At 36.1% G+C, this 27,463-nt stretch overlaps 1 protein-coding gene across 1 annotated transcript in view; it reads left to right on the forward strand.

Moving 5' to 3' along the window:
• The window catches only part of ccdc171 (coiled-coil domain containing 171), a 150,614-nt gene extending 123,367 nt beyond the window's left edge, over positions 1 to 27,247 (forward strand). Inside the window, exons 24-25 of the mRNA XM_015345164.2 lie at positions 5,167 to 5,319; positions 26,926 to 27,247. Coding sequence (XP_015200650.2) covers positions 5,167 to 5,319; positions 26,926 to 27,177 — 405 coding nt within the window. The 3' untranslated portion in view covers positions 27,178 to 27,247. The remainder of the gene's footprint in view (positions 1 to 5,166; positions 5,320 to 26,925) is intronic.
• Positions 27,248 to 27,463: the final 216 nt, after the last annotated feature.

Raw genomic sequence — 27,463 nt, forward strand, 5'->3', positions numbered from 1 at the left:
ATCAGAATCACTTGTAAGGTGTACTTACTGACATGATTTTGAATGTGATTGGTTAACTCTGAACACAGCTACAGCCCCCATTATAAAAGGGTGTGCACACTTATGTAACCAGGGTGTTGTAGGGTGTTATTTTTCCTAATATTATTTGTTTTTCTCTTGAATTTTGTTTGTTGCAAGGTCACATTAAAGATGGAAAAATGTCTGACATGATTTATCTTGATTTTTGGCTTTACGTTAAAAAAACTGCAATTTCAATAAGGTTGTGTAGACTTTTTATATCCACTGTACATTGGAATAGAAAATATAATCTCTTCACTCACCTGATTATTTAAATTGGGATAGATTCAAGACTCATACAGTACATTGTATGTAATTGCACATCTAGTTTTCACCAGTTTAAGAAATAGTATTTCTTTCAGAATGATTCAAGGTTATCCAAGCATATGTAATGCCTTTTTTTCAGACAGCTGGTTCAGTTTTAATTTCAGTGAAAGGGCTGAACCATGAGGATAAAAAGTACCATTTCCACTAATATCTGGAATCATCTACAATTTATTTTGGTATCCCTGGATTAAGGTCTATATGTTTTTTTACATTGCTTTTGATATCAACTGTTTTGGTCAATTTTATTGAGTAATTTTCTTTTCTGGCAGTTTTAGAAATGGAAAAATCATGGCATATTTAAAGGAGTACCGTATTAAAAAAGTGTTTTAAAAACATAAAACATCCATAATTATACATGCCTTCAAAGCATCATGCTGACCTTTTGCATTACTTAAAACTCAATGTTCATGTTTAAACAATCTTCCTAAATTCTGTATTTTTCAATTAAATGACCCCTTTATTTTGTTGTGGTAGAGATATAGGGATTACAGGAATCTTTATGAAATCAGCATGAAAGTATTTATGCTGCCTGAGGAAAATAATGTAGTCAGATCCATCTTTTAATTTTGAAAGACGTTCCATGATATTCTACAACAAATCCCCTGGAAACATGTTTGTGTTTGGAGTTATTCAGTCACCTTTGATTGTGATTCATGTATTAATTTGATGCTGGGAGTTTTAATTGTCAACAAACCCATGGGCAGTTGATCAGCCTTTTAGGTTTTGAAAAGGTAATTCAGTTTTGAGTGACGCAGAATGTTGTCTGAAGGCCTAGGCAGGAAAGGGTTACCTTCACAGTCAGAAGTTTATTATGGCCTAGTGATTTGCTGATTGATTCCATTTGCTGTCAGTTAAAGCTCTCTTAATGTCAGTTTTCTTGCATAATGCCTGGAAATAAAGACTGATGAAGTTCCCCCGATTGATGCTGCTGACATCTTCTGACCCTCATTCGCCCTGTTCTGCATGGCAATTTAAGTGACAGCAGTTAGAGAGAAACGCACACCCATGAATATGCAAGCTCCCGATAATGTGAATGAAAGAGGTATAAAATTTATGAAAAGAGAAAATAAGCAATTTTGTCCTTTAAGGTCATATAACTTTAACATCATTAGCATATCTCTGAATTCCTGTGAAATACGAGTTCTGTTTTGTTTTTGTTAACGGCAGCAAAAAACTTAGTAAAATGAAAGTGAGAGGCTGTGTTTGTATGTTCGCCTTTATTTTTTTATTTTTGCTCTTTCTTTGGGGAAGAAATGCTTTGTCTTTGTTTTAAATTGGGATTTAAGTTAATTGTAGTAAATTTTAGATGGGATTTTAGAAAAATAAGAGATTTTTAACCTATTACAATAAAATGTATTTTAAGACTAATGAAATGCATATTAAGAAAATGTATTCCTTAGACCAAAATGTTTTCATCTGAACAGTCGCAGTTAATATTGTGGGATTCTGACTTGTAAAGGTAGGGCTGTGATTCACAATCAAAAATAATTATCTTAACTGCTCCACATAATGAAACTGTGTAGAAAATGTACTGTAGATGCTATTTAGTTACCCTTCTCCAAGCTTTGACATCCAAACTCTAGTTTAGTCTCCGTAACTGGGTGTGATATTTGAAAATTAAAATGTGAATGTCTTTGTGAAAAAGAAAGTGAATAATCTTCAGATGTGCACAAAAAAATCAAGCTTAAGCATTGAAAGGATCACAGCCACTCACAAAAAAAAGCCAGGGTCACGTATTGTAGATGAGTTGAAATATTACATGATATACCATAATTTTTACATTTTTAATGTTTTCAGCTTTTCGAGCAATATCAGAACTATTACAGATAGTCTTGGCAAATGTATTTTATACAAAGCGTAAATCTTTAGATAATCGTTTGAGTTTTCTTTAAAAATCAATATGCAGTTCACTAAAATTATGATTTTCAATCCCATGTTCCATCTACTTCGCAATTTTTTGAAAGGGTGCATGCATCTTAATTTCTGTATCTGTTCCTTCTCTCTTGAAATTCTTCATTTATTTGAATGTTACGTTATAAAAATTACACACACACTTTCAGCTATAGTTGTTTAGACTTTGTATTCAACAAAATGGAAGTTACAAAGAAATACCACAGTATTGCTAATTGGTTATGAATCTGCACGCAGCTGTAGTCAGGGATCCTCATCCTCATCCTCACAGCTGATGAAGGGTCATCAAACTGGACATTTCCATTCCATTACACAGTGGATCCTTTTTTTGATCCAGGGAATCCTTAATTATTGGCATTAACTTCAGCACCTGGGATATTTAAGCAATTAAGAATCAATTCAGTAATTAATGTATTGGAAGGTTCAGAGTCCTAATGACAAAGAATGGAAGCCGAGGTTGACTGCCCCTCCTGTAGACTATATGCCCAGTCAGTTCTTCTGTAGTGGATAGATTGATTTGTTTCCTGGCCAGTATTTTACAGTCAAGAAGTATCTTTTTTATTAACTGGAAATAAACATTTAGGTAACCTTTTAGATTTGGAGTTGTGAATACTGTTTATAAAAAAAATATAAATTAATGAAGTATGAATAGACAGATATACAGTACGTGATAGCCTCTCATATTGATTACTTCTATTCCCTGATCCTCACCATAGTTTTACTTATACTGTACCCCTAACCTTAACTCTAACCCTAGAGTTAGTACAAGTTAATATTTTTTATGAATCCTGAATCCTAACATTTATGCTATATAACTGTTACAAACTGGTTGTGGTCATACATCTTAGAGTTGTTGTATTAATGTAAAAATAAAATCCTGACACCAAATTAAAAGATGCAATGCCACCTCTAGTCAGAGATGAAAACCAGTTAAGCATATCACATTTTACTTTGGTTAGTGTAATGTAGTGTAAACTTAAAATATTTAGAACAATTAACAGTTAGTCAGTGCCTGAGACCCGGCCTCCTACAGTCCAAAGGTACACTTCCTGAGGATACCCTTCTTCATCCACTCAAAGACAGACCAACCTTAACGCTAATTACTGAGACACACAGTAGGAGCTTAGAGAGCTAATGCTGGCTTCTATGTATTTCCTGAAAGGTCTAGATAGGCTGAGTGGTCTTTTCTCATTGGTAACCGTTCTTATTCTCTGATAAAATACCCTCTACAGGATTGTCTGCTCTCAAAACCTGAAGCAGAATTATGAGAACTGTTTCTCTAAACCAGATAATGCAGCCCAGGAGATAAAAACCGCGCCTAGTGGGTACTAAAAGTAAATAAAACTTTTCACCTATATAAAAACACAGCCCTTTGTCCCTAAATTCATTTCTGATCTTTTTAGTGCTCTTGACTACTTATGCTTCAGTCCTCTAAGAGCAAGCCAGGATTGCATGAGACTTGGTTGGTAGGAAGGAGGAACTCAATCATAGGGTCTTTTGTCTTCAGAGAGAGAGAGAGAGGGAGAGAGTTATGTTTTTCTTGAGCTGGCTGCTAGCACAATATTTTGTTACCATGTTTGGGCATCTTTCTCAGAGATCTCTTCCTGTTTGTAATTCCCACTTAAACAAAAGAGATTCGGTGTATGTGGCTTGGGATTGTCAGCATCAATTTTCTGTTCCCAATCCACTACATCTGACCTCTTAGGTCATTGTATGTTCCAGTTCTGCCTGGACCGGTATACCTGAATTGAATCCTTAAACTGCTTTACTTATTTATTATAGATAACAGGGAAGTGTCAGAATTCATATTAGTTGTGACCGTGGCAAACGGCACCCCAAACTAACCTGGGGCTCTCCAACCTGCATAGCTCTCAATATACTGTAGTAGAGCCATTCAGGAAGTGGCCTGGTCAAGACATTAGTATGCTCTCCTTTCTTGACACATTTTTACTGGTACTGGTCTGTAATGGTCAAACGGCACAGCAAATTGTCTATGGTGTAATCCTTATTGGTATAATAAATATACCTCCCAGCACATGACTTACCCTCTCCTTAAAAAGTGCTTGACCTTAATTATTTTCAATCTCATTGCAAACAGGGAGTGTCATCACATGTGCTAAAACACTGTAACAGATTTTCGTCTTTACCTGAGATTTGTCCAAAGTCCTAGCAGAATTTCTCTTTAATAATCCATGCATTTTGGTATAACCCTGGCACCACAAGTGATACCTTACTGATACTGTTTCCCATGACATTTCCCCAGAGTCTCCTGCCGTAGAACTTAAATGGAAACAGGTTTTATTCCTGAGGTGCATATTGAAAATTTGGCACAGACGTACAGTATATGCATACTATTAGGTGATTGGGTCTCAGAACATCATCTGAGTTTTTTTCACCCACAATAAATTTGCAATGATTCACAATTTACCCAAAAATTATTCCTATATGCGTGGAATAGCTTCCTGGAAGTGATTAAAGTGTGCTTCAGATGATTCTGGCTTGGAATCCTTGAGACCAACTATGGCAGCTTGTATGTCTTCTGCAGTAATACTTACGTACCCTGCTAATATGTTTTTTTTTTATTTAATGTTTGCAAAGCACTAGCAAAAAATAACTTTGTAATAGTAAAACCTGTTCCATGACAATGCATTATATTATAATTCTCAGGGAAATGCCTAAAAACTCTCTTTTTCTTTTGTTGATTGTGAAAACCTGTTATCTTATTGCTATTTTTTTCACAATTTCCAGTCGCAGCTTTCTAGCATGAATTTGCAGCACCCTGGGACCCTTGTTTGTGATAAAAGAGACAGTGCTAATGGTTCCCTTGTGTTTCATTTGATTAATTCATTTTCAATTCTCTCTCCATTTTAGAGCTTCATTTCTAGTTTTATGGATTTATACCAGATGGCCTGTTCCAAGATGGCCATGCTGGAGTCTGAAATCTCCTCGCACAAGAACCACATTGCTGCCCTGAAAGCTGAGCTGCAGCATGCCTGTCTACGGGAAAACCAAGACTTTCTTCCAGTAAGCATTCTACTCTCTAGCAAATACAAATTGAAGTATCTCTTTTTTTACAGTTGTCAACAAGCGCATTGTAAAACTGTGGTTTTCATTTTAAAATAAGAATGTCAACTTTCTTACTACAGTCCAACTTGGTGTCTTGGTTCCATTTTGTTTGTTTAATCTTCCCTGATTAATTAGAAATGAAATGCCAGTTGTTTGTTTCTTGAAGTTCCTTAACTTACTCCAAAAATGTATTGTCTAAGATATGAGAATCTGGCAATGCAGTTGTCATCTGTGATGGAGTTATGTAAGGCAATAGACCTGTTTGTTTTAAAGAGGAATCTTAAAGAGAGGCAAGAAATGCAGTGCAAACTAAAATAAAATATCACATATCATATATTGAGTCCACAGTACAATAACTGATTAAGAGCAAAACCCAGTGTGCTAATGAAGTACAGCACAAGCATCTTTTAATTTAATTTATATAGTGAAGATTTCTTTGTAGCGCTGGAATATGCGTTTGCATTTCTTTTACTGTGTTTGACTCCAGGTTTCTGTCAAAGAAAAATCTTCAAACAGAAAGGTTAGGTTACCAGGCAGTCCCCTGGACATACTTCTCACAACATCTTGAAGTTACTGTATTTTCTCCATCAGCAAATTTGATGTTCTGCTTATATCACTTAATTGCTGTTGTTCGTATACTTGAATCCAGTGGGAGAAGGAGTCAGGCTGGCTGTCCTTGGGGGAAATGAGTCTTTCGTAGTTAGGAGAATGTGATCTCAGAGAGGCAGCGTGCCACTTTGTTCACACATACTGTACCTTGCCGGATACAGCGTTTGACAGCAGCACAATCCCACTGGGACCTTAAGTGAGAAATGCAGTGTGGCTAATCCTGCTGCTGAGGTGCCCAAAAGTGACAGTAAGGGCTTGTGCTAATTGCTTTTTTTTATTGAAAGATATGGAAGGAGAAGGCTAGGAGCCACATCAGTTTAATTCACTGGCCTTCAATCCACCAGAGAGCCACCAGGTTCAAATCTGACTTGTTGTGTCTGGTTTGTTTGTTTTTTTTTGTATTATTACTTTGATTATTCTCCACTTTCAATGACATCATGAACTATTGGTTGTATTAAGCCCCTTTTTTTTGTTTATACTGTAGGCCATTTTTTTTCATTTTGAAGCCCATGATTTGGACATTACCAGTTCACCACTATAATTCCAGACTGACCTGAGGAAACTGAAGACATGCATAAATGTTCTCTATAATGTTCTTGCTGGGCCATTCACTGCTTTTTCAGCTACAGAAACAGCCTCAGGACAATCCTGCTTGTAAGTGCCTGCAAGGATTTAAGGGATCACTATTGCACTCTGAAACTACAGCTCACCTATTGCCAATTTGGCATATTCAGTATTTAGTGGGCCACAGTCCTGATAAGGGATTACCACTATCACAGCTGAGGAAAGATTTTTCCAAATTGTCTTATTGGGTACTAGAAATATAATAATAGATACCACAACCTGCATATCACACTCTCCATTTATTTTTAATCCTTTTGCTGATTTTGCTAGAAATCATGGTGGAGAAGTGGTTGAAGTCTAACAGTGCAAAAATATGCCCAGTTATTTACAGTATACCCTGAAATGGTTCTTTGGTTCTTACAGCAAAATTCAACACTGTGTTAGCTCATTGCTTCATCAGAGTTGAGTAAATATTTTGTTATTCTTGCATGGGATTAATAAAGTACCTACCTACCTGATTCTTTAATTTTCAGCATTAATACTGAATACCTCTCATTGTGTACTTGTGTACTTTTACTACTGTTGTCTGAGACTGAATAACTGAAATGTAATCCTACAAATAGTGGCAAACATGGACCTTGATACATTAAGAAGTTCAACCTTTGAGCCATGTTGACAGGGTATTATAAAGCAACTTTTTGAACTCTGATTTGATGTAATGTACCTATTCATTTGCTAGATCAAGGACCTCAAGATCTAGGACTGTCTCCACGACACCTTGCACGGAAAAAAAAATGACGTGAACATTAGTCCTGCGTCTTCATAGTGTCCTGCCAGGTGCTACACTGCCAACTTGTATGTTACATGACAGTCCAGCCCACAGGGACTGAGGGTACTTCCAATGACTTTAGAATATAAAAGCTTTTATCTGTATTTCTGTGACACAGAGTCAGAAAAACAATCTCCTCTCCGGAGTGCTTTGTCTCGAAGAGACAGAATTCTTTGAATAAATCATTTTAATTTTAACAGTGGCAAATTACTTTTACCAGCCACATGTGTTTCTGGGGAGGTGGGTGAGAGAGTCTGCAATTATCAGTAATCAGTAAGGGTCGCCAACGTGCTTGGTTCCCATTGAATATGTAATTGTATTTGGGAAACGAGGTGGGACACTAGACCTCTTCATAGCTCTAAAGACTAAACTTTTCAGGCACCTCAATGGACATGTGCTTAACATTTCTGAAGCCACCTGGTCTCACAGCGGGACTAGAAATTGAATTGTGCTGCTGAAGTGCATCCTGACACTTCATAATGAGAACTTCCCCTCGTTGTTTCTTGCTGCAGCTGATGAGCTATGAGCGAGCTTGATGAAGTTACATCTTCGCCCACCCCTGACATCTTGTCCCTTGCGTGGGTGCAAACTGAGGCACTCCTGTGAACAGGACTCCACCAATGTGGCTACCCTGGGACTTCGTCTTATCTTTTTCTCGTTCATTTTTTTTTGCTGAATTTGATTTTATAAGTGCAACACTTGCATAATAAGAACTTGTTATATTTAGCTCCACTGTCTGCAAAAAAAAAAGATGGTATTTGAGGGGAAAACATACAAAACAATTGTCAAGATAACTAAGAAGGTGTCATGGAAATATTGAATGAGGTCCAGATTGGCACACACAGAAGAGCAAAGCAGTAAAGAGCACACACAGAGAGAAACAGATGAGAAACATTGAGGTAGAAGGGTTTGAGTGATTGGAAGATAAGTATACATACTTGTTCAACAGTGAATGCTTAAGTTCATTACAGAATATTTGGATACAGTACATCCATTAACAGTATGGTTTCCATACATACTGTACTGTATGTTTGTAGGTTTAGTTCTTGTAGTACAGTAATGCACTAGCCTTTAGGAGTAGAGCCTTTCTTAAAGCATTGATGACCATTTTTGTTTTTGCATGGTCAAAGTAAGTCATGTACTATTATGAAATATAAATCATTCAGTGTCTTGAGATGTCCCTGGCAGGGAAGAATCCACTTGACGTCAGGCCAGGGAGAGTGAACTCCTCTGGAAAGGATATAAAACACAGGCCTTATATATATATATAATGTCAAGACCCCTGACATTCCCTTGTAGCAAGCCTAGTAGTTGCTGTTAAAATATTGAGTAACCTCAGGGTAGGGAAGACTAAAGTGAAAAGAAAACTATTCAGGCTTAAAGAGCCATTTAGCTTAATGAACTGTGATTCACACCTGCTCAAGTGAAGAGGCTCTTTCTCATTTCAGATTTCTGTGGGCTGACGTGTGAACATTTAAGGAGTCTCCTTTGGTTTTCCTCTCCGGCAGCAAATGTTCCCCTAAAACCATGCGTGCTTGTGATATGATGTTTGTTTGTGGGCTATTTGCCTTTTTGAAGAAATCTGTCAAGCAGCTTGCAGCTTTTGGTATGGGGGGGAGGGAAGAGGCAGGGGAAGAAAAAAGTTGGAAGAGTTAGACACCAATGGCTCATATCCAAGGTTAGTTAATAGCGTCTGACACACTCTGCAATCTGGAGGCTTAAATCAACATTGTTTTCACAGCTGTAATTAAGCCACCTAATCAGAAGCACATTTTGACGGGACAGTTTTCTAAAAAATTCAGACACAGCAAGTCCTTTTACTGGTGGTTTGTCGGCTAACGGGGATTTTGTGGGTGGAGGAGAGGTGGGGTGGGGGGGACCAGAGTTGCTTAAACCAAGCTCGGAAGGTATCTGAGAACAGAGGGCCAGTAAGAGGCGCGACAGTCCTGAAAAGAAGCAGGCCTATGTGTTTGCGGTGTAGCTGAGAGCCTGGAGCAGCATCCCGCCCTGGTTAGGCCCTCTGCCGAGTCACCCAGTCTCAAATGGCAGCTGTACGCAGCGAGATGAGAAGGCCTGGGCCAAAGTCAACAGATGAGCTGGTCTAAACTGGCTTGCTGTGTGTTCTGATTGTAAATTGCACTGGTGATGATTAGAGAACTCCAGCACAGGATGTAGACTCTTAAAACTGTCCAGAGAAAATAATTTTCTACTATGTTCAGGAAACTTTTTTTCATCCTCACCCCCCCCCCCCCCCTCCTTTTTTTAATTTAAACATTATGCTTGTAAAGGAGGTGGTGTGCAAATTGCTCTAAAGCCTTCAGAGTAATAGCCAGACAATGGCTTTTAGGTTATCTTTACACACGCGTAATGTACGTGCATACAAACATAACACAAATACAAATAATTACTCCCAAAGGATGAGGAGCAGCCTTCATGTACGTATCTTTGTGTTTGTTTAATAATTTAAGTAATAATGTTTATTTGTTGTAAAAAAGACTTTTAGACCCACCATTTAGATCTTTGAAAGGAAAGATTAATGAAGTTAACAGATTTAGTTATTTCATTTGTTTATATATTTGTTTCTTACTTGCCATGATGTCATTATCTAAGGAATCTCACATGGTACTCAAGCTCCATAGTTTTTTCACCTTTATGGCAAAACTATTTACTTTTTTCTATTTAACTGCTGCTTTAACAGAGTGTCATATCTATCCCTTTAATGCATCCTGACATTGTAGTTATTACCAGCCATGTTAATGAATTACAGTAAAGCAGATCATGACAGTGAGTGAAAGACTATGAAAAATACTTTTCATATTATTGCTGTTCTCATATTTTAGGGAACCTGATGCCATTTAAATTGACAATTTGACATTGGATGAATTGTTTACTGATAGATCTGAAAATAACAATGCAAGATTTATGGTTCTTATTGTGTATTTGTGTAGAGAAAATATAACTTTCTTTCAACAGGGGATGCTTCAAGAAATGGGCAACTGCAGTTGAGTGAGGATTGAAAAAGACATTTAGAAACATTTGATAGTGAACAAAGTGCTTAATTTAATAAACTGCCTTACATTTTAAGAAGTACATGTAAAGATTATACATCAAGATACAGTGACATTCATGAGGAAACCAACGTTTTGTAATGGAGATCCTGAGTTTTTTTCTTTTATTTGCTAAGTAGTAGCTGCATTGTGAATTATAATTACAGTAAATTTATTACTTTAAACCCAGATAGATAATACTGGCATAATTATTTTAAGACTTTAGATCCTGTTTGGATTCCCCTACAAACTTATAATTCTGTTTTCTAAATTGATAAACCAGACATTTTAGAGAGTACATTGGATCACAGAGATACATACTTACTATCCAGCCTTATGAGTAACAAACATGTCTAACTTATTCACTAAAGCAGTAGATATGGTTGAGATCCTTCCAAAAGCCTCCATCAGATTTTTTTTCTGAATACAACTTTACATAATAACTATGCATATGTTCCCAATTCGCATTCTGTATGTAGGGAAATGTGACTTCATGCTCTATTTAACTTTCACGACACGATAATGGTGAAGTAACATGATATTAGGTATCAGTTTATAACGAGGCCTCTTTTTTCATAAAGGGGACACTTTAGTTCAACTTAAAGAGCATCAACATGGTCTCAGAAATGTGTATTTGATACAGAAACATTAACTTGCTTTGCTAGATTGAAGGAGAAAACTTTAAAATCTCAAGCTTGAAAACATCTTATTTGGTTGAACTGAATGGCTATTCATGTGCTCACAAAGCCTGTGTCTCCCAGAACTCACCTCTTCTGTGAAGAAAATTTGTGCGTGCTTTTCTTTTCCTGTCCACAATTTGACTTTCTTCAGCACAGATGATATTTTTCTTGCTTTTTTCACTTTGATTATGTGAAAAAAGGTCGTTTGTGTGACTTGACTGGAACAGCTTGTCACCGCTGCAAATTTGGCCAGATATCTGCTTCTTCCTCCCACTTTCACAGAACTGTTCAGCTTGATTCAATCAAAGGGGGAGGAAAATGGGCCAAAGACCAAAACAGGCAAGTCAGGGACAGACTCAATCCCGCAACTGTGGCAGCCCAGGAGGCAGACAACAAAGAGAGAGAAAGGGGGTGGAAAGTGGTTCACGAAGGCTGCAGGAGAGCAAAGACGATCTTAATATGTCCCTTAGGTAGCAGTGGGAGCACAGTCACACACAGGCTGGGCTTTGACATTAAGGAAAGTATTTCCTTCTGTGGTTAATCCCCTGCCGTGCAGTTCAAACTTTAGAACTAGCATTAAATTCCTGTTGACAAGCTCCAGGGGGAGACGGCTACATTTGCATCCAGCCCCCATGTCAGATTCGAGCTGTGCTTGCTATGCTTTCTTTCTCCCCCCCATATCTTTCAGGTGTTTACAAAATGGAAAAAGTACGTTTTCTGCTAGAGCCTCCAACATGTGGTTGGCAGAAACAAAAAAAAAGAGAGAATATCAAAATACAGCACAAGCCATTAGGGTTTAGCTGAGTGGGTCAACAAGGCAACATAAACAGAAAGCATTTGTCACAAATTAGTATGCAATGTCTGAATTACTGTATATTGAAGATATGCTTAGGCTTCTTATTATGGTAGTAAATGTCAGCTTGATGGATGCAAATATAAAATATCACCCCACCACACAGGGATGCATGTACTCAATAAACTACAAAGGGTGGGTCCCAGACAATTTTGACAATCACAATATAAGACTCATTTGGCTACAGTGAAACAATGAGCCTGAATGCAGGCATAATGCTGTGATTTGTGACCATATGACCAAACATCACTGTACAATTATCTAATTTGCTGTTTACATTTCAGCTACATTTTATATGTTACAGGCATTGACAGTGCATTGGATATATAGACCCTTTCATGGTCAGCCATAATAATGTACTGTATAACAGCTAGACAAAACAGTGCTGCGATACTGCTTTTAAAAAATGTGTTCACTACTTCAAATAAATTAAATCCGATCTGTAGTTGGATATCAGTACAGAAAAAACCCAGATTCCATGTTGATTTCATGACCATTCTATTAAAGGAAAAACCATCTTTCAATCCTAAAAAATCAAAACGAAAAATGCTTGTTGGGGCTCTTAAATCTGAATCCTGGCACATTTATGTAGCATCTCACATCTTCAGTGTTTTTATCCTTTTGAAAAAAGTTAGGAAGAAACTAAATATTGTAGTGCAATATTACCAAGATCTTTCCATATTACAGCTTATAACTGCAAGGTTCCAGGAAAGTATAGAATCAGGAATATTGAATTTGAAGCTAATACTGGAGCTTTCTAAATATGTTTAAGAAGCAGACAAATCAACTATTTAATTATTTTTTCTCTCGCTTGCATACTTAGTCTGCAAAATGCCGTTCTAATGACATAATCAGTAAGCTTCTTTTTGCAAATGAGTTACTTGATCTTCAGTTTGTACTGTAGGTCAACACCATAGTGTGAATTCTTTAGAAGGGAGAAAACGTAAACACACTGTGAAATTCAATTCTTCTTTGTGGCTGAGTATGGTATAAACATTTTAAATTAGCGAGTCCTAAGTTGTTTTTGAGCAGAGGGACACCAGATTTCAAACATATGGCTATTTTTTTTAAAACACTGCTTCATTGGGCATTACTCTGAAACACAGGGGTTTGTAGACTGCCACCCCTAGTGCAAGTTCTGTGTGAATGTAATGATTTTTCTGCCCAACTGTGGTCTGGGCAGGTTTCAAGCCGAGGTCTGGGAGGCAAACACTACTGATTTATGTGTGTTTCATTTGGAATATTTTTGGAATATCAGGGGGGATTCAGAAAACCGTCTACAGTTACCCTAGGTCAGCATTATTTTACACAGAGGACATTGCTCTGTGACAAGAAGCATTAAAATCCATAGACTTGTCCTCATTTTTTAAATACAGTATGCATGTCCCTTTTTCCTCCCCAATCGAAACGAAATGGCTTTTGTTAATGAAGTGGATTAGTTCTTTTGTGTTGTCCTGTTATAGCTTCTGTATGCTGTACATTATCACTATCTCTCTAGCTGTCATGATGTTCATGATTTTTACATGTTTCAGTAGTGATGCTCTTAAAACGTGTAATTTGAATGACATTTTTATACATAAATTGCACATAGACTACGCCATATTTCCGAAAAATAAAAGTACAATCACTTTGGAAATGTGTGGGACTTCTAAAGAACTTTTAAAACCTAACTATAATTCATAGATTAAATACAGTGCAGTATGTCTCACTTGGGATCTTAACCTAAAATGGATTGCCATGCAAACCTGTTGCAAAGTTTTCTTTTAAGAATTAGAGTACAGTTTTGGATGCAGCTAAGGCTAGGAGAAAAACAGCTGAAGGTCAGCTATGCCCAGTTTGTCTTCAGTGTTACTGAAGGATAGTCATTGCTTTTTGAGAGTTGAATGAAAAAAAAGTTTTCATGCAGTGGATATGCTTTATATTGTTTTATAAGTATAATGAACACAGAATGTTTTAAATTATATTTACCTCTTGCTAATTTTAATAGTTTGGGATTGAGGATGCAAGGTTCAAATGTATGAATGTGGATTCATTGTCTCCTATTGTTTTATAAGACAGTTTTTGTGGAAGTTTTCACCAGTTTTTCTGGTGTCCACAGATGTACGCTAGGCATGGTGCATCAGATCACTACAAATACCACCCATTTTGTACTGTACTTCAGGAAGTCATGTTTTGTGACTGTGAAGTCTACGCTGAGAGGACTAATGTTTGTGAGTGGCAATGTGTCAACATTATCATCTCTATGTATCAACAACATTCTATTTTGTTGTTCCATTTATAGTTTTTAAATTAATGCTGGTATTTTGTGCTTGATTGGGTTTTGTACCTTTTTATATGAGTGTAAATGCTATAAGAAAGATCTCTGCTCCCCATAGTATATATAGTACATGTACAAACTCCATGCAGATAGCACCCCAGGAATTGAAGCCAATAACAATTATAGCAATGCTGATTTATAATGTTTTATCCTGTTAAAAAAAGTTATCCGTATTTTATTTTGATACCCATTTTGATGGAACTGTTTTTTTGTGTTATAGGGTCAATATGTCATTTCTTTATTTTTCAAGAACATCTCTTAAATGAAACAAACAATGCTTGTCGTGTGCAATGCAATACAGACAGTAGAACTGGCTGAACACCACAGGATTTACTGCACAGCAGCAGTCCCAGCAAGGTGACAGTGCATCAGAGCTGCGTCTGTGCTCTGTCTAACGCTTTTGTTCTGGCGTTTGTCTTGTAAGGATGCATTTATTGGATGAGAGTGTTAATTTCAGGGAACAAGCACTTTATATTTTCTCTTTGCCTTGCATGCGCTGGCTTGGTGATATCAATAATGAGCCACATATATTCACAATTTGGGATTTCAATTTGAAAAAAAATGGAAAAAAAATTTTTAACTGAAAAACCCAATGAGCCAAATTTTGAGAAGTATAGGGATATAGCATTTCTGTTGAATTGGTCTTAAATTACAGGCCTCAAATTTAAGTTGTAAATTTTTACCAAGTTTGTTCTTTTTTAGTTTTGAAATTGAAATGTGGCATAGTTCCTGCCTCTCCAGTTGGACCTTATCCCAAATTGTATATTTTTTGTAAGGGGGTCTAGTGCTGACATGTTGGAGATTACAATTACAAGAGTGATTCATAGTTTATTTAAATGTTGTTATGGTTAGCATCAACCCCTGATGAAAGCAGGTTGCATAGAAAGGGAGGGGGAGGTAATGTACAAGCTTTTATTGATTTTTCTGTATTTGTTTTAAAATCATGCGGTTAAGTCATATCTGGCTTAAGCTGTTGGACAATAATGACCAAATTGTACCATTGGTAGAAAGCCAGCTGTTAAAGTACTTTGGTCTCCTCGGGGTAGATGGTGTAGATTGGCACAGTTCCTCCTGAGGTAAACAATTAGGAGCAGCGGTATAATATTGTAAGTGTACTGCATTGAGCCACCCAGCTCTGCACTGTTGACTTTGTTATATTTAGGGGCCAACCTAAGCCACACTTAATAGTAAGATCAAATCATATGGCATTTGAAGTCCATGATGCATAAATTAAGGGTAGTGAATTTTAACAGCATCCATCTTAAAGTACGCTACTAGCTGCTTAAATAGATTTAATACAACACCAAATGACTAATTCCACTCTTAAATTAAATACTGAATTAGCTAAGTAGTGTAGTTTCTGCATTCATTTATATGTTAATATCAGAAGTGTAGTTTGTAATTGATTTGGAAGATGTTTGTAAGGCTGACTTTATCAATGCCTTTAAGCATTTTGAATCAGTTATTCTTGTAGTGTTATTTGTTTGAGATTAAGAAGATCTAATTATTTTAGGATGTCAGGGTACTACTGAGAATGTATCTGGTCACTTTTCTCTGGACTGATTCCACAGCAGGAATTTTCTGTAAATAAAAAGCTTTGCACTATAGTTTTAACATAAGATAACTCAACAATCTTTAAGTTTCTAAAATTAACGTGAAATTTTACTTTCTTAACATTGCCTTTTTATTGCTTCCTCTAGTTGTTTAGAACTTGAAAGTGATGAGCACATAAACACCATTGTCTTTGTCAATAGATGCTTCTTCAGTCTTAGTGTTACATATCCCATCTTATAGTTAGAATGTATTTTTTCTATATGCTTGAAATAATTAGTACTTCTCAGCATTAAATGTCATCTGGCAGATCTCAATCTTTTATTAATTTTGTAGCTTCTACAGATTTTGCTCATCCTCCTGTTTTGGTTTAATCTGTGAGCTTATCTACTTTGCTATGATCATATATGGTTGAGTGCTGATGTGCCTCAGTCAGTGTCCCCATGTATTTGCCTGTTCTTCTGTGTGAAATGATGATACCCATGAATAGCAAGGGTAGCAGGCCACAGGTGGTCCTGGCAGTTCCCTGTGTTTAGTGAGTGAGTTTAGGTTATGTCTTCTGCTGTTACTTTGTTATTAACTAGAATCTTGTGCAAATATACAGTATGATACATATACTTTAAAAGGGATAAAGGGTTAAAAGGGATCCAGTAAAGAGTGAAATAATTACACTATTTGGAATCTGCCTCTTTTTTATTCATTCAAATTGAGGTTATTTTGTCTTAGATTGTGCAGCCAAAAGAGCTGAATTTTTTTTTAGTTAAACACAGGGAGCTTTTTTGGTGGAGAAGGAACAATTGGAGTTTTCTGGTCTTTTTAGGATTCTGGCTGCAGTCTACTTATGATATACGTATAGCTTATGATATATAAAGTCAAAAGGCAATTTTATTTTATAGATGCCAAGAAATACTGTTGCCCTTTTTTTAAACAAAAGCTTGTCCAAAAAGTGTGAGCATGCCAAATGTGCTTTGCACATTTTCATACATTATTATCAGTAATTCAGGTTTGCACTTTTAGCATTTGTGATTTGAGGTTGTGATTTAGCTTTCCGACTGAAATAATACACTACATATTCTTTGTTGCAAGGAGGTAGACTGCTCATTACTGTAACTCAGATGTCAGTAAAACATATCCGTGTGGAAAAAGATCACATTATGTGTGAATAATTTCAGTATTTTGGTTATAACGTCTTTTAATTATTAATTATATTTATTATTAATATTAATATTACTACATAATTATATATTAAAATATTTAATATTTTCTGTATTTAATTATACTGTAACATTCGACTAATATTTCAGTGATAATGCAGGATGAATCTGTCAGACACACTGCACTTGGGATTAGTGTTATGCTGTTTCGCTTGTACAGTGCCTTGGAAATGTATTCTAAGTCATGCACAGTTTTCACATTTTGTTACTGTAAAGCTTGCAGTCATGATACTTTGAAATAGCAATTAATGTGTGTTTTATACACAACCTACTCCACACATTCAAAGCATGAAATACAAAAAATAAACATACAAATTGAAAGAAAAATGGAAAAGTCATGATTGCACAAATACTCAAAATCTTTGCAGTGGCAAACATAATTTAGGTGCACAAAACAGCCTTAGTGAGCCACAAGCCATTAGCTGAGGTCAGTGAGGAATAAAACAGTAGTAGTTCTCATGGTTTCAGAATACAAAGCATCTGCTTCTGTGATACTACTTGGTCAGGTAGTTATTTGATTTCTATAAAAGACTCAAACATGAAAACTAAGGAGCTTTCAAAGCTGAACTCCTTCAGAAGCACAGATCAGGAGAAGGGTACAAAAACTATCAAAGTCTCCGACTATCCCTGTGAGCGCAGTCTATTCAATCATGAAGAAATGAAAGGCACAACATAGCACGCAGACACTGTCTAAATCAGACAATCCCTCCACAATGATGAGCCAGCCAAGAAGCAAGAAGCCTGGTAAGGGATGCCACTGTGAGGCCAGAGATAACTTTGATGCACATTTTCAGACATTGACCTTTATACTGTAGCTCTCTCACCGACTAGCCTACGATAGGTTGGCAAAAAGAAAGCCATTAAGAAAGCCAAAATATGTAATCTCAAAGTTGCATTGAGTTTGCAAATAAGCACCTTCAAAAGTGATCCTAAGAAGAATGTGGTACAATTATTGTGGTCAGATGCAACCAAATTGAAACTTTTTTATCTAAATCCCATGCATTACATTTGAGGGTAGTGGCAATGTCATGTGATGGGAATGCTTCTCATCACTAGGGATTGGGAATCATGTTTATGAAATTAACAAGGCAAAACACAGGCAAAAGCTTGAGAAAGGCTTGGTTGAATTTGTTAAAGACTTAGACTGGGATAAAAGTTCACCTTTCTGCAGAACAGTGATCCAGAGCACAAAGCCAAAACTACTATAGAGATGCTTAAGAATACAAAGTAAATGTCCTTGAGTCCTGACTTTAATTCTATTGAATAGATTCTATTGAATCTGTGGAAAGCCTTGAAAACTACTGTCCATAAGCGATTCCTACAGTAAGCAGCTTAAAAGAGCTTGAACAAAAATTGCACCCAGATGGTCTGAAAAGTTAAATACAAAACCAAAAAGACTGGATGTAATTGCTCCCAATGGTGTTCTGATGTGCAAGCATCATTTTGTAATTTCACAAAATGGGACACCTCAGGAAGGGTCAGAACACAATATCAGAAAGGGCAATCTTTACAAATTGATTAAAAGAGTCATGTGTGCTATCCCATGTCCTGGCTTTTGTTGCATACATTTGGATTTATAAAATTGGTTTAACATACATGTACTGCATTTACAAGCAACTGGTGTCATTTTGTTACAATTCTACTTCTTTCTGTAAAAAGGAAGGCATATAAAATGCTGTAAATACGTTCTAGTGGATCATTTTTGTTTCTGTTAATAATAAAGTTTTCAAATACACGAGCTCAGATGAGATCTTAACACTTTTATCAGATGTAAAATTGTCTCTTATGCACAGTTTTGTAGTTTTTTTAAACTTTAAATATGCCAAGGCAATGCAGGTACACAAGAGAAAAATCAATATCTTTTTCAATGAAGCAGTTCAGGAATTTGGGTCAGGCTTGAAATGGAAATATGTATATCAGGCTTTTGCACTGGAGTTAAGTCAAACAAATCTAACTTAACAGGAACTGCTTGTAATTGAAAGATGGCAACCAAGGTACTGTAAGGACTCTTTCTAAAAGCTCCCTTCCCTAATAAGAATAGTTTGGCAATGCCTTGTGTAGGTCACAGCTTTGTCTGACTTATATTCTCAGAATTTCATGAGGGGGCCTTCATTTAACCAAAAGCACTTTTAACGCCACCTCTTATGTAATAAAGTTTCTGCATCTGTTGAGTGGTTAGTACCCTGGATTAATACTGCTTGAAGATTTGGCTGCAGTTGTCTTTGAAAATTAAGATGGGGGGTATATTTAATATCAATTCCCTGGTTGTGTGAAAGAGAATAATATTGTCTTTTGCATATGAATCAGAAGCTCTTTGCTTTCTAGTTGAACATACATCTGTGAGTTAAATGCACATAATTCAAGCTGAACTTTTGTTTATAATGTATTTACTATACAATGGTTATTTGACTTAAAAGTGAAGACTTTTCTGACCTAATGATTTAAATGTAAAGAAAGGAGAATCTCCTTCACCTTATAATATACAAATCTCCCATTTATTGTAGAAAGAATATAAAACTGATATGTGGTTAGAGACCTTCATCAAACCATCAGATTCACAAACTAATTACCTATGTACACCCACAAGACAAAATGTACTACGTAACCACTCATTGGTATTCTCAAAATATTTGGATTATCAACAATATTTATACCAGTCAAATTGCAATAAAAAGCATTTCTTTAGAACAAACTTCATGTAGCTTCATATACAAGTGTATGTCTATAACAAAGAATTGTAAAAATTACTATAAAATCTATTAAAACAGCTAAACATTTATACAGTATTAACAACTTTCCAATTTTAATAAACAGAAATGACTGAAGAATTTAATTTAGAAATTGCTAGAGTACCTTGTAGTAGTATTCAGACTTTTCCACAGTTTGAACATTTTGTTGCTTTACAGCTTACAGTCATTTTGATATAGCAATAAATGTTTGTTATATATATATACACAACACAACTCCACACAAAGCAAGAAACAAAAAGAAAGATGCAAATAGATAATTAATAAGAAAGAAAAATGGAAAAGTCATGATAAGCGCATAAGAATTCAGTTCTTCACTAGCCATAAATTAACTAAACCATAACTAGGCTTACTGACCATAAGTACCCATAAATTAAAGTTCAGGTGGGTAGCTGCGTCAGCATGTGTAGGCTGCAAAGGAACAAGTAATAGGTATATTCCATGCTGAAAAAAAGAAGAAAGAAAACAACGTTTCAGAAGAAGGCTCCACAGCCGAAACGTGTTTTCTTTCTTCTTTTTTTTCAGCATGGAATAAACCTATAAATGAAAGTACCTAGAATTATAGTTACCTAGAATTCTAGTATGAATAAACTGTAGAATAAATCCATGCACCTCTGTAAACTCTTTCAGTCAGGTCCATTTCAAGTAAAGAATCAATCGTGAAGACTAAAGAGACTTCAAAACAACTTAGGAATAAATGAGAAGGGAATAAAATAAATTGAAAGACACTAAATATCCCTTTGAGCACAGTTAAGTCAATCATTAAGAAGTGGTAGGTGTGGCGTACTACTTAGATACTGCATAAATCAGGCCATCCCTCCAAACCAAGCAGCCGCGCAAGGAGAAAAATTGGTTAAGGATACAACTGTGAGGCCAACAATGACATAGAAAGAGTTCAATAGCTAAGATGGAAGAAAATGAGTCATGAATCATGGTGCCTGTATGACAGAGTGAAAAAGAAATAACCTAATTACTGAAAAAATAGATCTCAAATCCTGCATGGAGTTTGCTGTAAAGCATTTAAGGGGCAAACATGTGGAAAAATGTATTTTATAGTCAGACATGTCAAAAGTAGCACTATTTGCTTTTAATGGAAAATGTTTTATCTCATGCAAATAACTCAACTCATTGCTCACTCAACACCATCCCTACCGTCAAGCATGCTGGTGGAAGCATTACTTTATTGGGCTGCTTCTCATTTGCAGGGGCTGAGATTCTTGTCAATATAGTGGAAAATGAATAGTAGCAATTGCTAGAAGAAAACTTTTTTTTTCTCGATGCAATGGAGTGCAGCTCAGAAGCACCTTTATTTTATGATAATATTTTATGATAACTATCTGGAAATAGTTGACTGAGGGTGAGACTCTTGCTAAAATTGCCACTTGACAGACCTTAAGGAAATGGACCTGCTAAAGATGTTTGTCTTATTGGCAATTTGGGCCTTGACCTCTTATGTTTTTTTAGGGAAAACCTGTTTCAATCTGCTTAAAATGAAAGTTTGCAAAACAATCTAAAGCACAAGGCCAATGCAACATTGAATTGGCTTAAGAACAAGAAAGTAAATGATCTTGAAGGGCCGAGCCAATATCCTGATTTTAATCCTATTGATGACCTGTGAAAACTACTGTCTATAGTGTTCAGAAAATGCAACTTGCTTGAGCAAATCAGCCAGAAAGAATTGGAAACTTTTGCTTCAAACCAATAGCTACCCAAAGAGAAATGTACAGTAGCTATAACTGCTGCCACAGGTGGTTTCACTAAATATTGAGTTAACAGGTCTGAATCCTTATCCAATCAACCTATTTCAATAATTTTGTTTCTTTTAATTTTTGTCAACATTTACTGTGACCCAGAGATGTTTTCAGATTTGAATAGAATATTAAGTTTTCAAAAATGTGTATGCATCATTCTGTAATTTCACACAATGGAACATCACAGGAAGGACATTTGAATATTTTTGACTGGCATTGCAAAAAAAAAGACATTGCATTTGTGATAGGTAGTAAGATATAGGCTATTTGTCAAAGGATGACTTTTTAAATGAATGCCAACATTTGAGTATACTCTATTTTTTTTAATGTATGCAACTTTGTATTATTTAATACATTTATGTTAGATCTTTTCTGCTAGTTTTAATGTTTAGCTTTTAGAGATATGTTTAATAGGATTGTACATTTTACATGTAATTGAAATTGTCTCGTTTTGTAGTGATTCTTTATGTCCAATACTTCTATTTGGTGTAGGAGATTGATTATTTTTTATTACTGATTGATCAGTTAGAAGTATTATAGCTAATTTACTTACACTGATAATATGGATTAGCAATCACTTAGTACCACCTGTCCTTAGTAAGTATAGATCAGCAGTTAATTTGTCATTTCAGTGCTCTGAAGAAGGTCTATCATCTTTTTATTTCACCACAGTTATTTGGCATTTTTACATTGTGCAAGACTTTCTCCTCTCTATGACAAATTCTCCTACCCACCTGTAGAAAAAGTCAAAGTGTGCTGATATTTTGATTTAACTAACTGACTTAACTTCTAGAAAACAAAACAGTTTTTGTCCAACTGTAAACAAAAGATTTACTGATAGAATCTGAGTTTTATCCAGTTATTATTTGGAGACAGGAAATGTACAGTTATTGCATTAAATTAGCATTTTTGTTTTTGCATTGGGAACCAAAACATTTAATGTTATGTGATTATGTCATTCATTTAAATTTAAAATGCATCCATCCACAATGTCAGCTTTTGTCAGTTGATATGAGGTATAGCTATTACTTCCTCTATGTTCAGTGTTTTATTAAGGCTGTGATTGGGTCATATAGTTGCCCAAACTTGGATCATTTCAACATATCCTAATAGAACAAGACAGAAGAATGTAGTTTGTGTAATATCATGTCTGCCAGTTGGTGCTTAGTTTTAATAGTCCTCTGTGTTGCAGTTGTTTCCCTGGTCTTGAACAAGGTGCTTGCCATTGAGAATGACATTTGAAATCACAGTTTGATAGATTGCTTTATGCAATAGGTCCTGTTAGGCTCCATGCTTTAAAGTATCTTTTGGCATGGAAAAGGAAAAGCAAGGAAAAAAGAGATTCACTTTGGGCACTGATCCGTTGTGAAGTGCTCCAGGAACTTCTTCCCAGATTGATAAGGCTGCAGTGTTAGGGGTCTATGTTCTTGTCACCTTGTTTTTATAATTTTATTTTTAATGCAACAGATAGTATTTTATCAAGACGGGCAGACAGCTAGATAAATGCAGATATGCACCCACATGCATTTGATAGGCGATAGGTCTCTGTATGTTGAAGCCAAATCAAAGTTTTCTCTTTGCCCAGCTCCCCACTTCACAGCTCTCTCTGTCACAATCTAATAAATGGACAGACGCTGCCATGGAAAGGATCCATAGGTCTGGAGAAGCACAAAGGCAGAAAGCAAAGGTAGTTAAGCTGCTTGCCGTGCGTGAGTAGTCAGAGGGCAGGCAGACACTGTGCACCTTGACCACCTATTATGAAGCTCTTTGCTGTGATGTCAAGTGAAAGCAAGTTAATTGGGTGAAGCTGTAGAGCATGTTAGGGCCATGGTAGAAGGTTGCCGTCTTTGACAGTTGAATGTCAGCAAGACCCAGTGAAGTGTGGCTGAGAGACAGAGGCCTGTCACAAAGTTCGTGTGGACTACAGCGTCGTTAGAGAGCTGCGTTTGCAGAGGCTGAGTTTCACTCCTAGAAAATACATTTCACACTGTACGCGTCAACCCCTTTTCTCTCTTTCAGCATTAACCTTTCACTACTACCCCTCCCTCTTGCTCCTCTGCATTTCTATAATGAGATTCTAATACATAATAAGCAGAGATACTAAGCATGATCTTAACTTGATCTTAAGTTAACACTGAAAGGTGGTGGTTGCTCTTCTTTTTGAGTTGTACTTTCATTGTATTTTTACACATAATAATCTTTTATCTCAGATCTTAACCACCTGTGTATTTGTATAAAATACACATACATTTGCCACAATAAATCTGTCTTTTTAAAAATGTTAAAATATTCTGGCAATAGAGGAAAGGTGAATGTATTGTGAATTTCATAGATAAAAATACATTTGCTTGAATATATTTTACTGTCTAGTTTTTATTACACAAAGAACAGTTAAAATTGTGCATTGATGATTACTAGATGTTTTTTTTTCTGCTTGGTATAAAAAATACTTAAAATTTAGAAGACTTCAATGAGCATTGCCCATAATAAACCTTTCAGAACTGTGTTTTGTTGTGCTAAATAAATAATTAATTCTTGAAAAAGCAGCACGGTAAAGAAGGGATATTTATTTTCCCCTGATCTAGCCTCTAATCTCCTGCACAGTGTTTGATGGGAACAAGAAAAATCTATTTACATTTCATTTTACTCTGTAAAAAAGTTGAACTCCTATGCTCGTAAAGTACTGTATAGTAACAGTGCACTGATTGATAGTGAGCTGGATGTCTGTGCTATTCTCATGTTCTATACTAAACCTAGTGGTGATGCTGTCAAATTAAATTTATGCTGCAAATAAAATTTACTCTTGCCGTGCCATGTGATTGTAAACCAGTTTACATTAACAACACATGAAGAAATCTAAAGTAAATGTAATAAGCAGCAGTACCCAGTCCTTACTTGGCAGCTCATGTTTGAAAAAAGCCATTACCCCAGAAGTTTTTAACCTGTAATTACTTTGATAATCTACCACTTGACCACGCTGTTAAGTCTGATTCTGGGTAATAACAAATATGGATTTTGTTTATTTGAAAACTGAATGTGACCAGTGGTACAGGAAAAGTGCTTTGCATTAGAAGAATATGTATTCTAACAGTGGCATGCTCAGATACATGGAAACACTTTCAATAAAAACACTCTCAAATCTAGACACTAAATGTTTAGTAGTGAACTGGGAAAATACACTGCAGTATACTACTGTATTTATGGTATGTAGAGGTCTATTAAAGACAACAAGCCCATTTATATTTTAGGAGCTAACTGAATAGATTGTCCAAAGGTTGCAAAGTTAACTTTATTAAAGACAGACTTGCTTTATGTAGAGGTATTTGACAGTATTGAAAGATACTGTATAGAGTATTAGACAAAGCAACACCTAAAATCCAAACAGCAGCATATTGAATACAGCCGTCAAGTCAAGTATCATGTGTAACTGTGTAAGCCTGACAGCAGTGCCTCACACAGCTCTCAAACCTCTATATATGATCTACTTTCGATTCATCAACACTAATGCATTGCTTATCTACTGTTACTTATCTTCTGACTCTGACATCCTATATACAGTATGGAGACAGTTACATATTATTTGTTAAAACAAGTGGATATCTCAAGACTTATTTGAGCTGTGTTCCAGTTATGTAAAAATAGTGGAAATCATAGTTTCTTAACATTTATCACACAAGCTGGTATTTCATTCACAAACGGTCTTTGGCCTTTCAGTCATACTATTCATCCATACATTTTCCACCTGCTTTTTCCAGTTCTTGTTTCAGGGTAGCTGGAGTCAATACCGGCAAGCAACAGGTTCAAGGCAGGATACACCCTGGTTGGGTTACCAGTCCATCACAGGGCAGAAACACAGACACGTACACACTCACACCAGTTATTAGTTAACCTACCAGTATGCTTTTGGATTAAAATTTGAATTTTTGGATTGCTTTTTCATCTGGAGGAATCCAATACAAATGTGGGGAGTACATGCAAACTGGTACAAACGTACAAACAAACACAGATAGCACCTCTGGTCCAGAATTGAACTCGGGACCTTAGTGCTGCAAGATAGCAATGCTTACCACTACGCCATCATGCTGCCCTTATTTACACTGACAGTATATTTTTCATGTGTTCAGCTGTGATTTCTGGGTCTGTACCTGTACAGTATAGCATTTTAGCACATTTAGCTCAACACTAGGATATTTTGATCTTCACATTATCACATATATACAGTACTGTCCGTTTTCCATGCATAACAAATTTTCCCAAAACACTCATATGCTGATGTTTTATAGCCTTAGATCCCTAAGACACCATTCTGATTTTTTGTGAAAGACCATCAGAGCAGATGTATGACCTACTAAGACTGTTGAGCAACAGATTTTGTTTTTCCAGTTCATGTTAATGCAAGTTATGAAAATTCTTATTTGTGTGTCATATATCATTTATCAAAAGCAACCCAATTTTAAGATATCTAAATTACTGTGAGAAGAATATAATGACTGTTTCCTCGATGGAGTTTAAACCTATGCTGTTTCAAACTGCTGACCAGGTCATGGGCAACAAAGGATGGCAAGTAGATGTGTTGATAAGTCATGCATAGAAGTATAAATGTTCCCTTATCTCTATAAATATTAATGATACTTCTGGAATGTCTCATCCATTTGGAAACGCTGCCCATCTTTTTACTAGAACCGATAACATCTTCATTCCAAAGAAAGCTTGGATTTTGTACCACCTGGAGCAGATAGTCTACGTTTGATACCAGATCTCGACAGTTATGATATCACAGTTTTGAAATCCAGTTTTAAGCCAAAAATAATATTTATCTTGTTATTGTAAACTAGCTGTGTTTGTATACTTATCTATTGTAGCAGCACATGTCTCTTATACAGTGTCTCTTATGCTTTAGCATTTTAAGCCTCTAAAGTTCCAGTGCAAACAAATGAAAATTGTTCCTCGCGTCAAAGCAACACATAAGCTGTGTGCATGGAGAAAAACCAATGGCTCTCAGGGTGTTCAAGTAATTTTTCAATAAAGTGTCTAGTACACTGTGTTGCTCTTGTAGCAAAGTTAGAAATCATACTGTCACAAGTCATACAAAAATTAGCATTTGCCGTTTCACATTCCAAACAGCCTTTAAAACCTTGTGGGGTCTTAATATACCTAAGCACTAGCAAAAATACTTCCAAAACTGATATACTGTATAAAAAAGTCTGTGAACAAGCTTTACTGAAATCCCACACCACAGCAGATTAATATCAACTCACCCCTCCTTCCATATTCCAAAGAGTTAGCAAACCCTACTAGTAATAGTTTGTTGGGTTTCTCATTTTTAAGGTTTATTTTCTAGGGGAATACAATGCACTCATCTTTGCCAAGTTTGCTATAACCATTTCTCCATCCTATTTCAGATGTCTGGGACCACTGTGGGCAGCTCTCTGTCCCCACACCTGGCGGTCCCACCCGAGAAGCTTCAGGAGCCGGAGTTCTTAGCACTTCAGCCTGAAGCAGACACATCACACAGTCTGCTGAGAGAGAATTCGGGGAACAGCAGGGCATGCTACCACAACTCTTCTTCTGGCCCCCTGAGGTCATCGAAAGGTGTAAAACTGCCTGTAAGAAATGGTTCCCAGTCATCCACCTCTGGAGCTCGCTTAAAATAAAATAAATAATATATTACATCAGCTACAAAACACTATGTAATACTTTTCAATTAAATGTCTGCTGCAATAATCTGTAGTTTTAATGACCCTTATTTCTGAATCTCAGGCAGTCCTAATGAATCACACTAATTGTTTTTTTTTCCTAAATTTGACAAGAATTCTAAGATAAGAAATGTCTTTGTGGTTTGAAAAAAACATTTATTTGTATATGGTGCTTATTATGCATTTCTTCCCCCTCCCAATTGTTTAAAAAGTGACACATTTTAGGTAATTTTCCACCGACCTT

The sequence above is a fragment of the Lepisosteus oculatus genome, chromosome 1 (assembly GCF_040954835.1).
Source record: "Lepisosteus oculatus isolate fLepOcu1 chromosome 1, fLepOcu1.hap2, whole genome shotgun sequence".
NCBI lineage: Eukaryota > Metazoa > Chordata > Actinopteri > Semionotiformes > Lepisosteidae > Lepisosteus > Lepisosteus oculatus.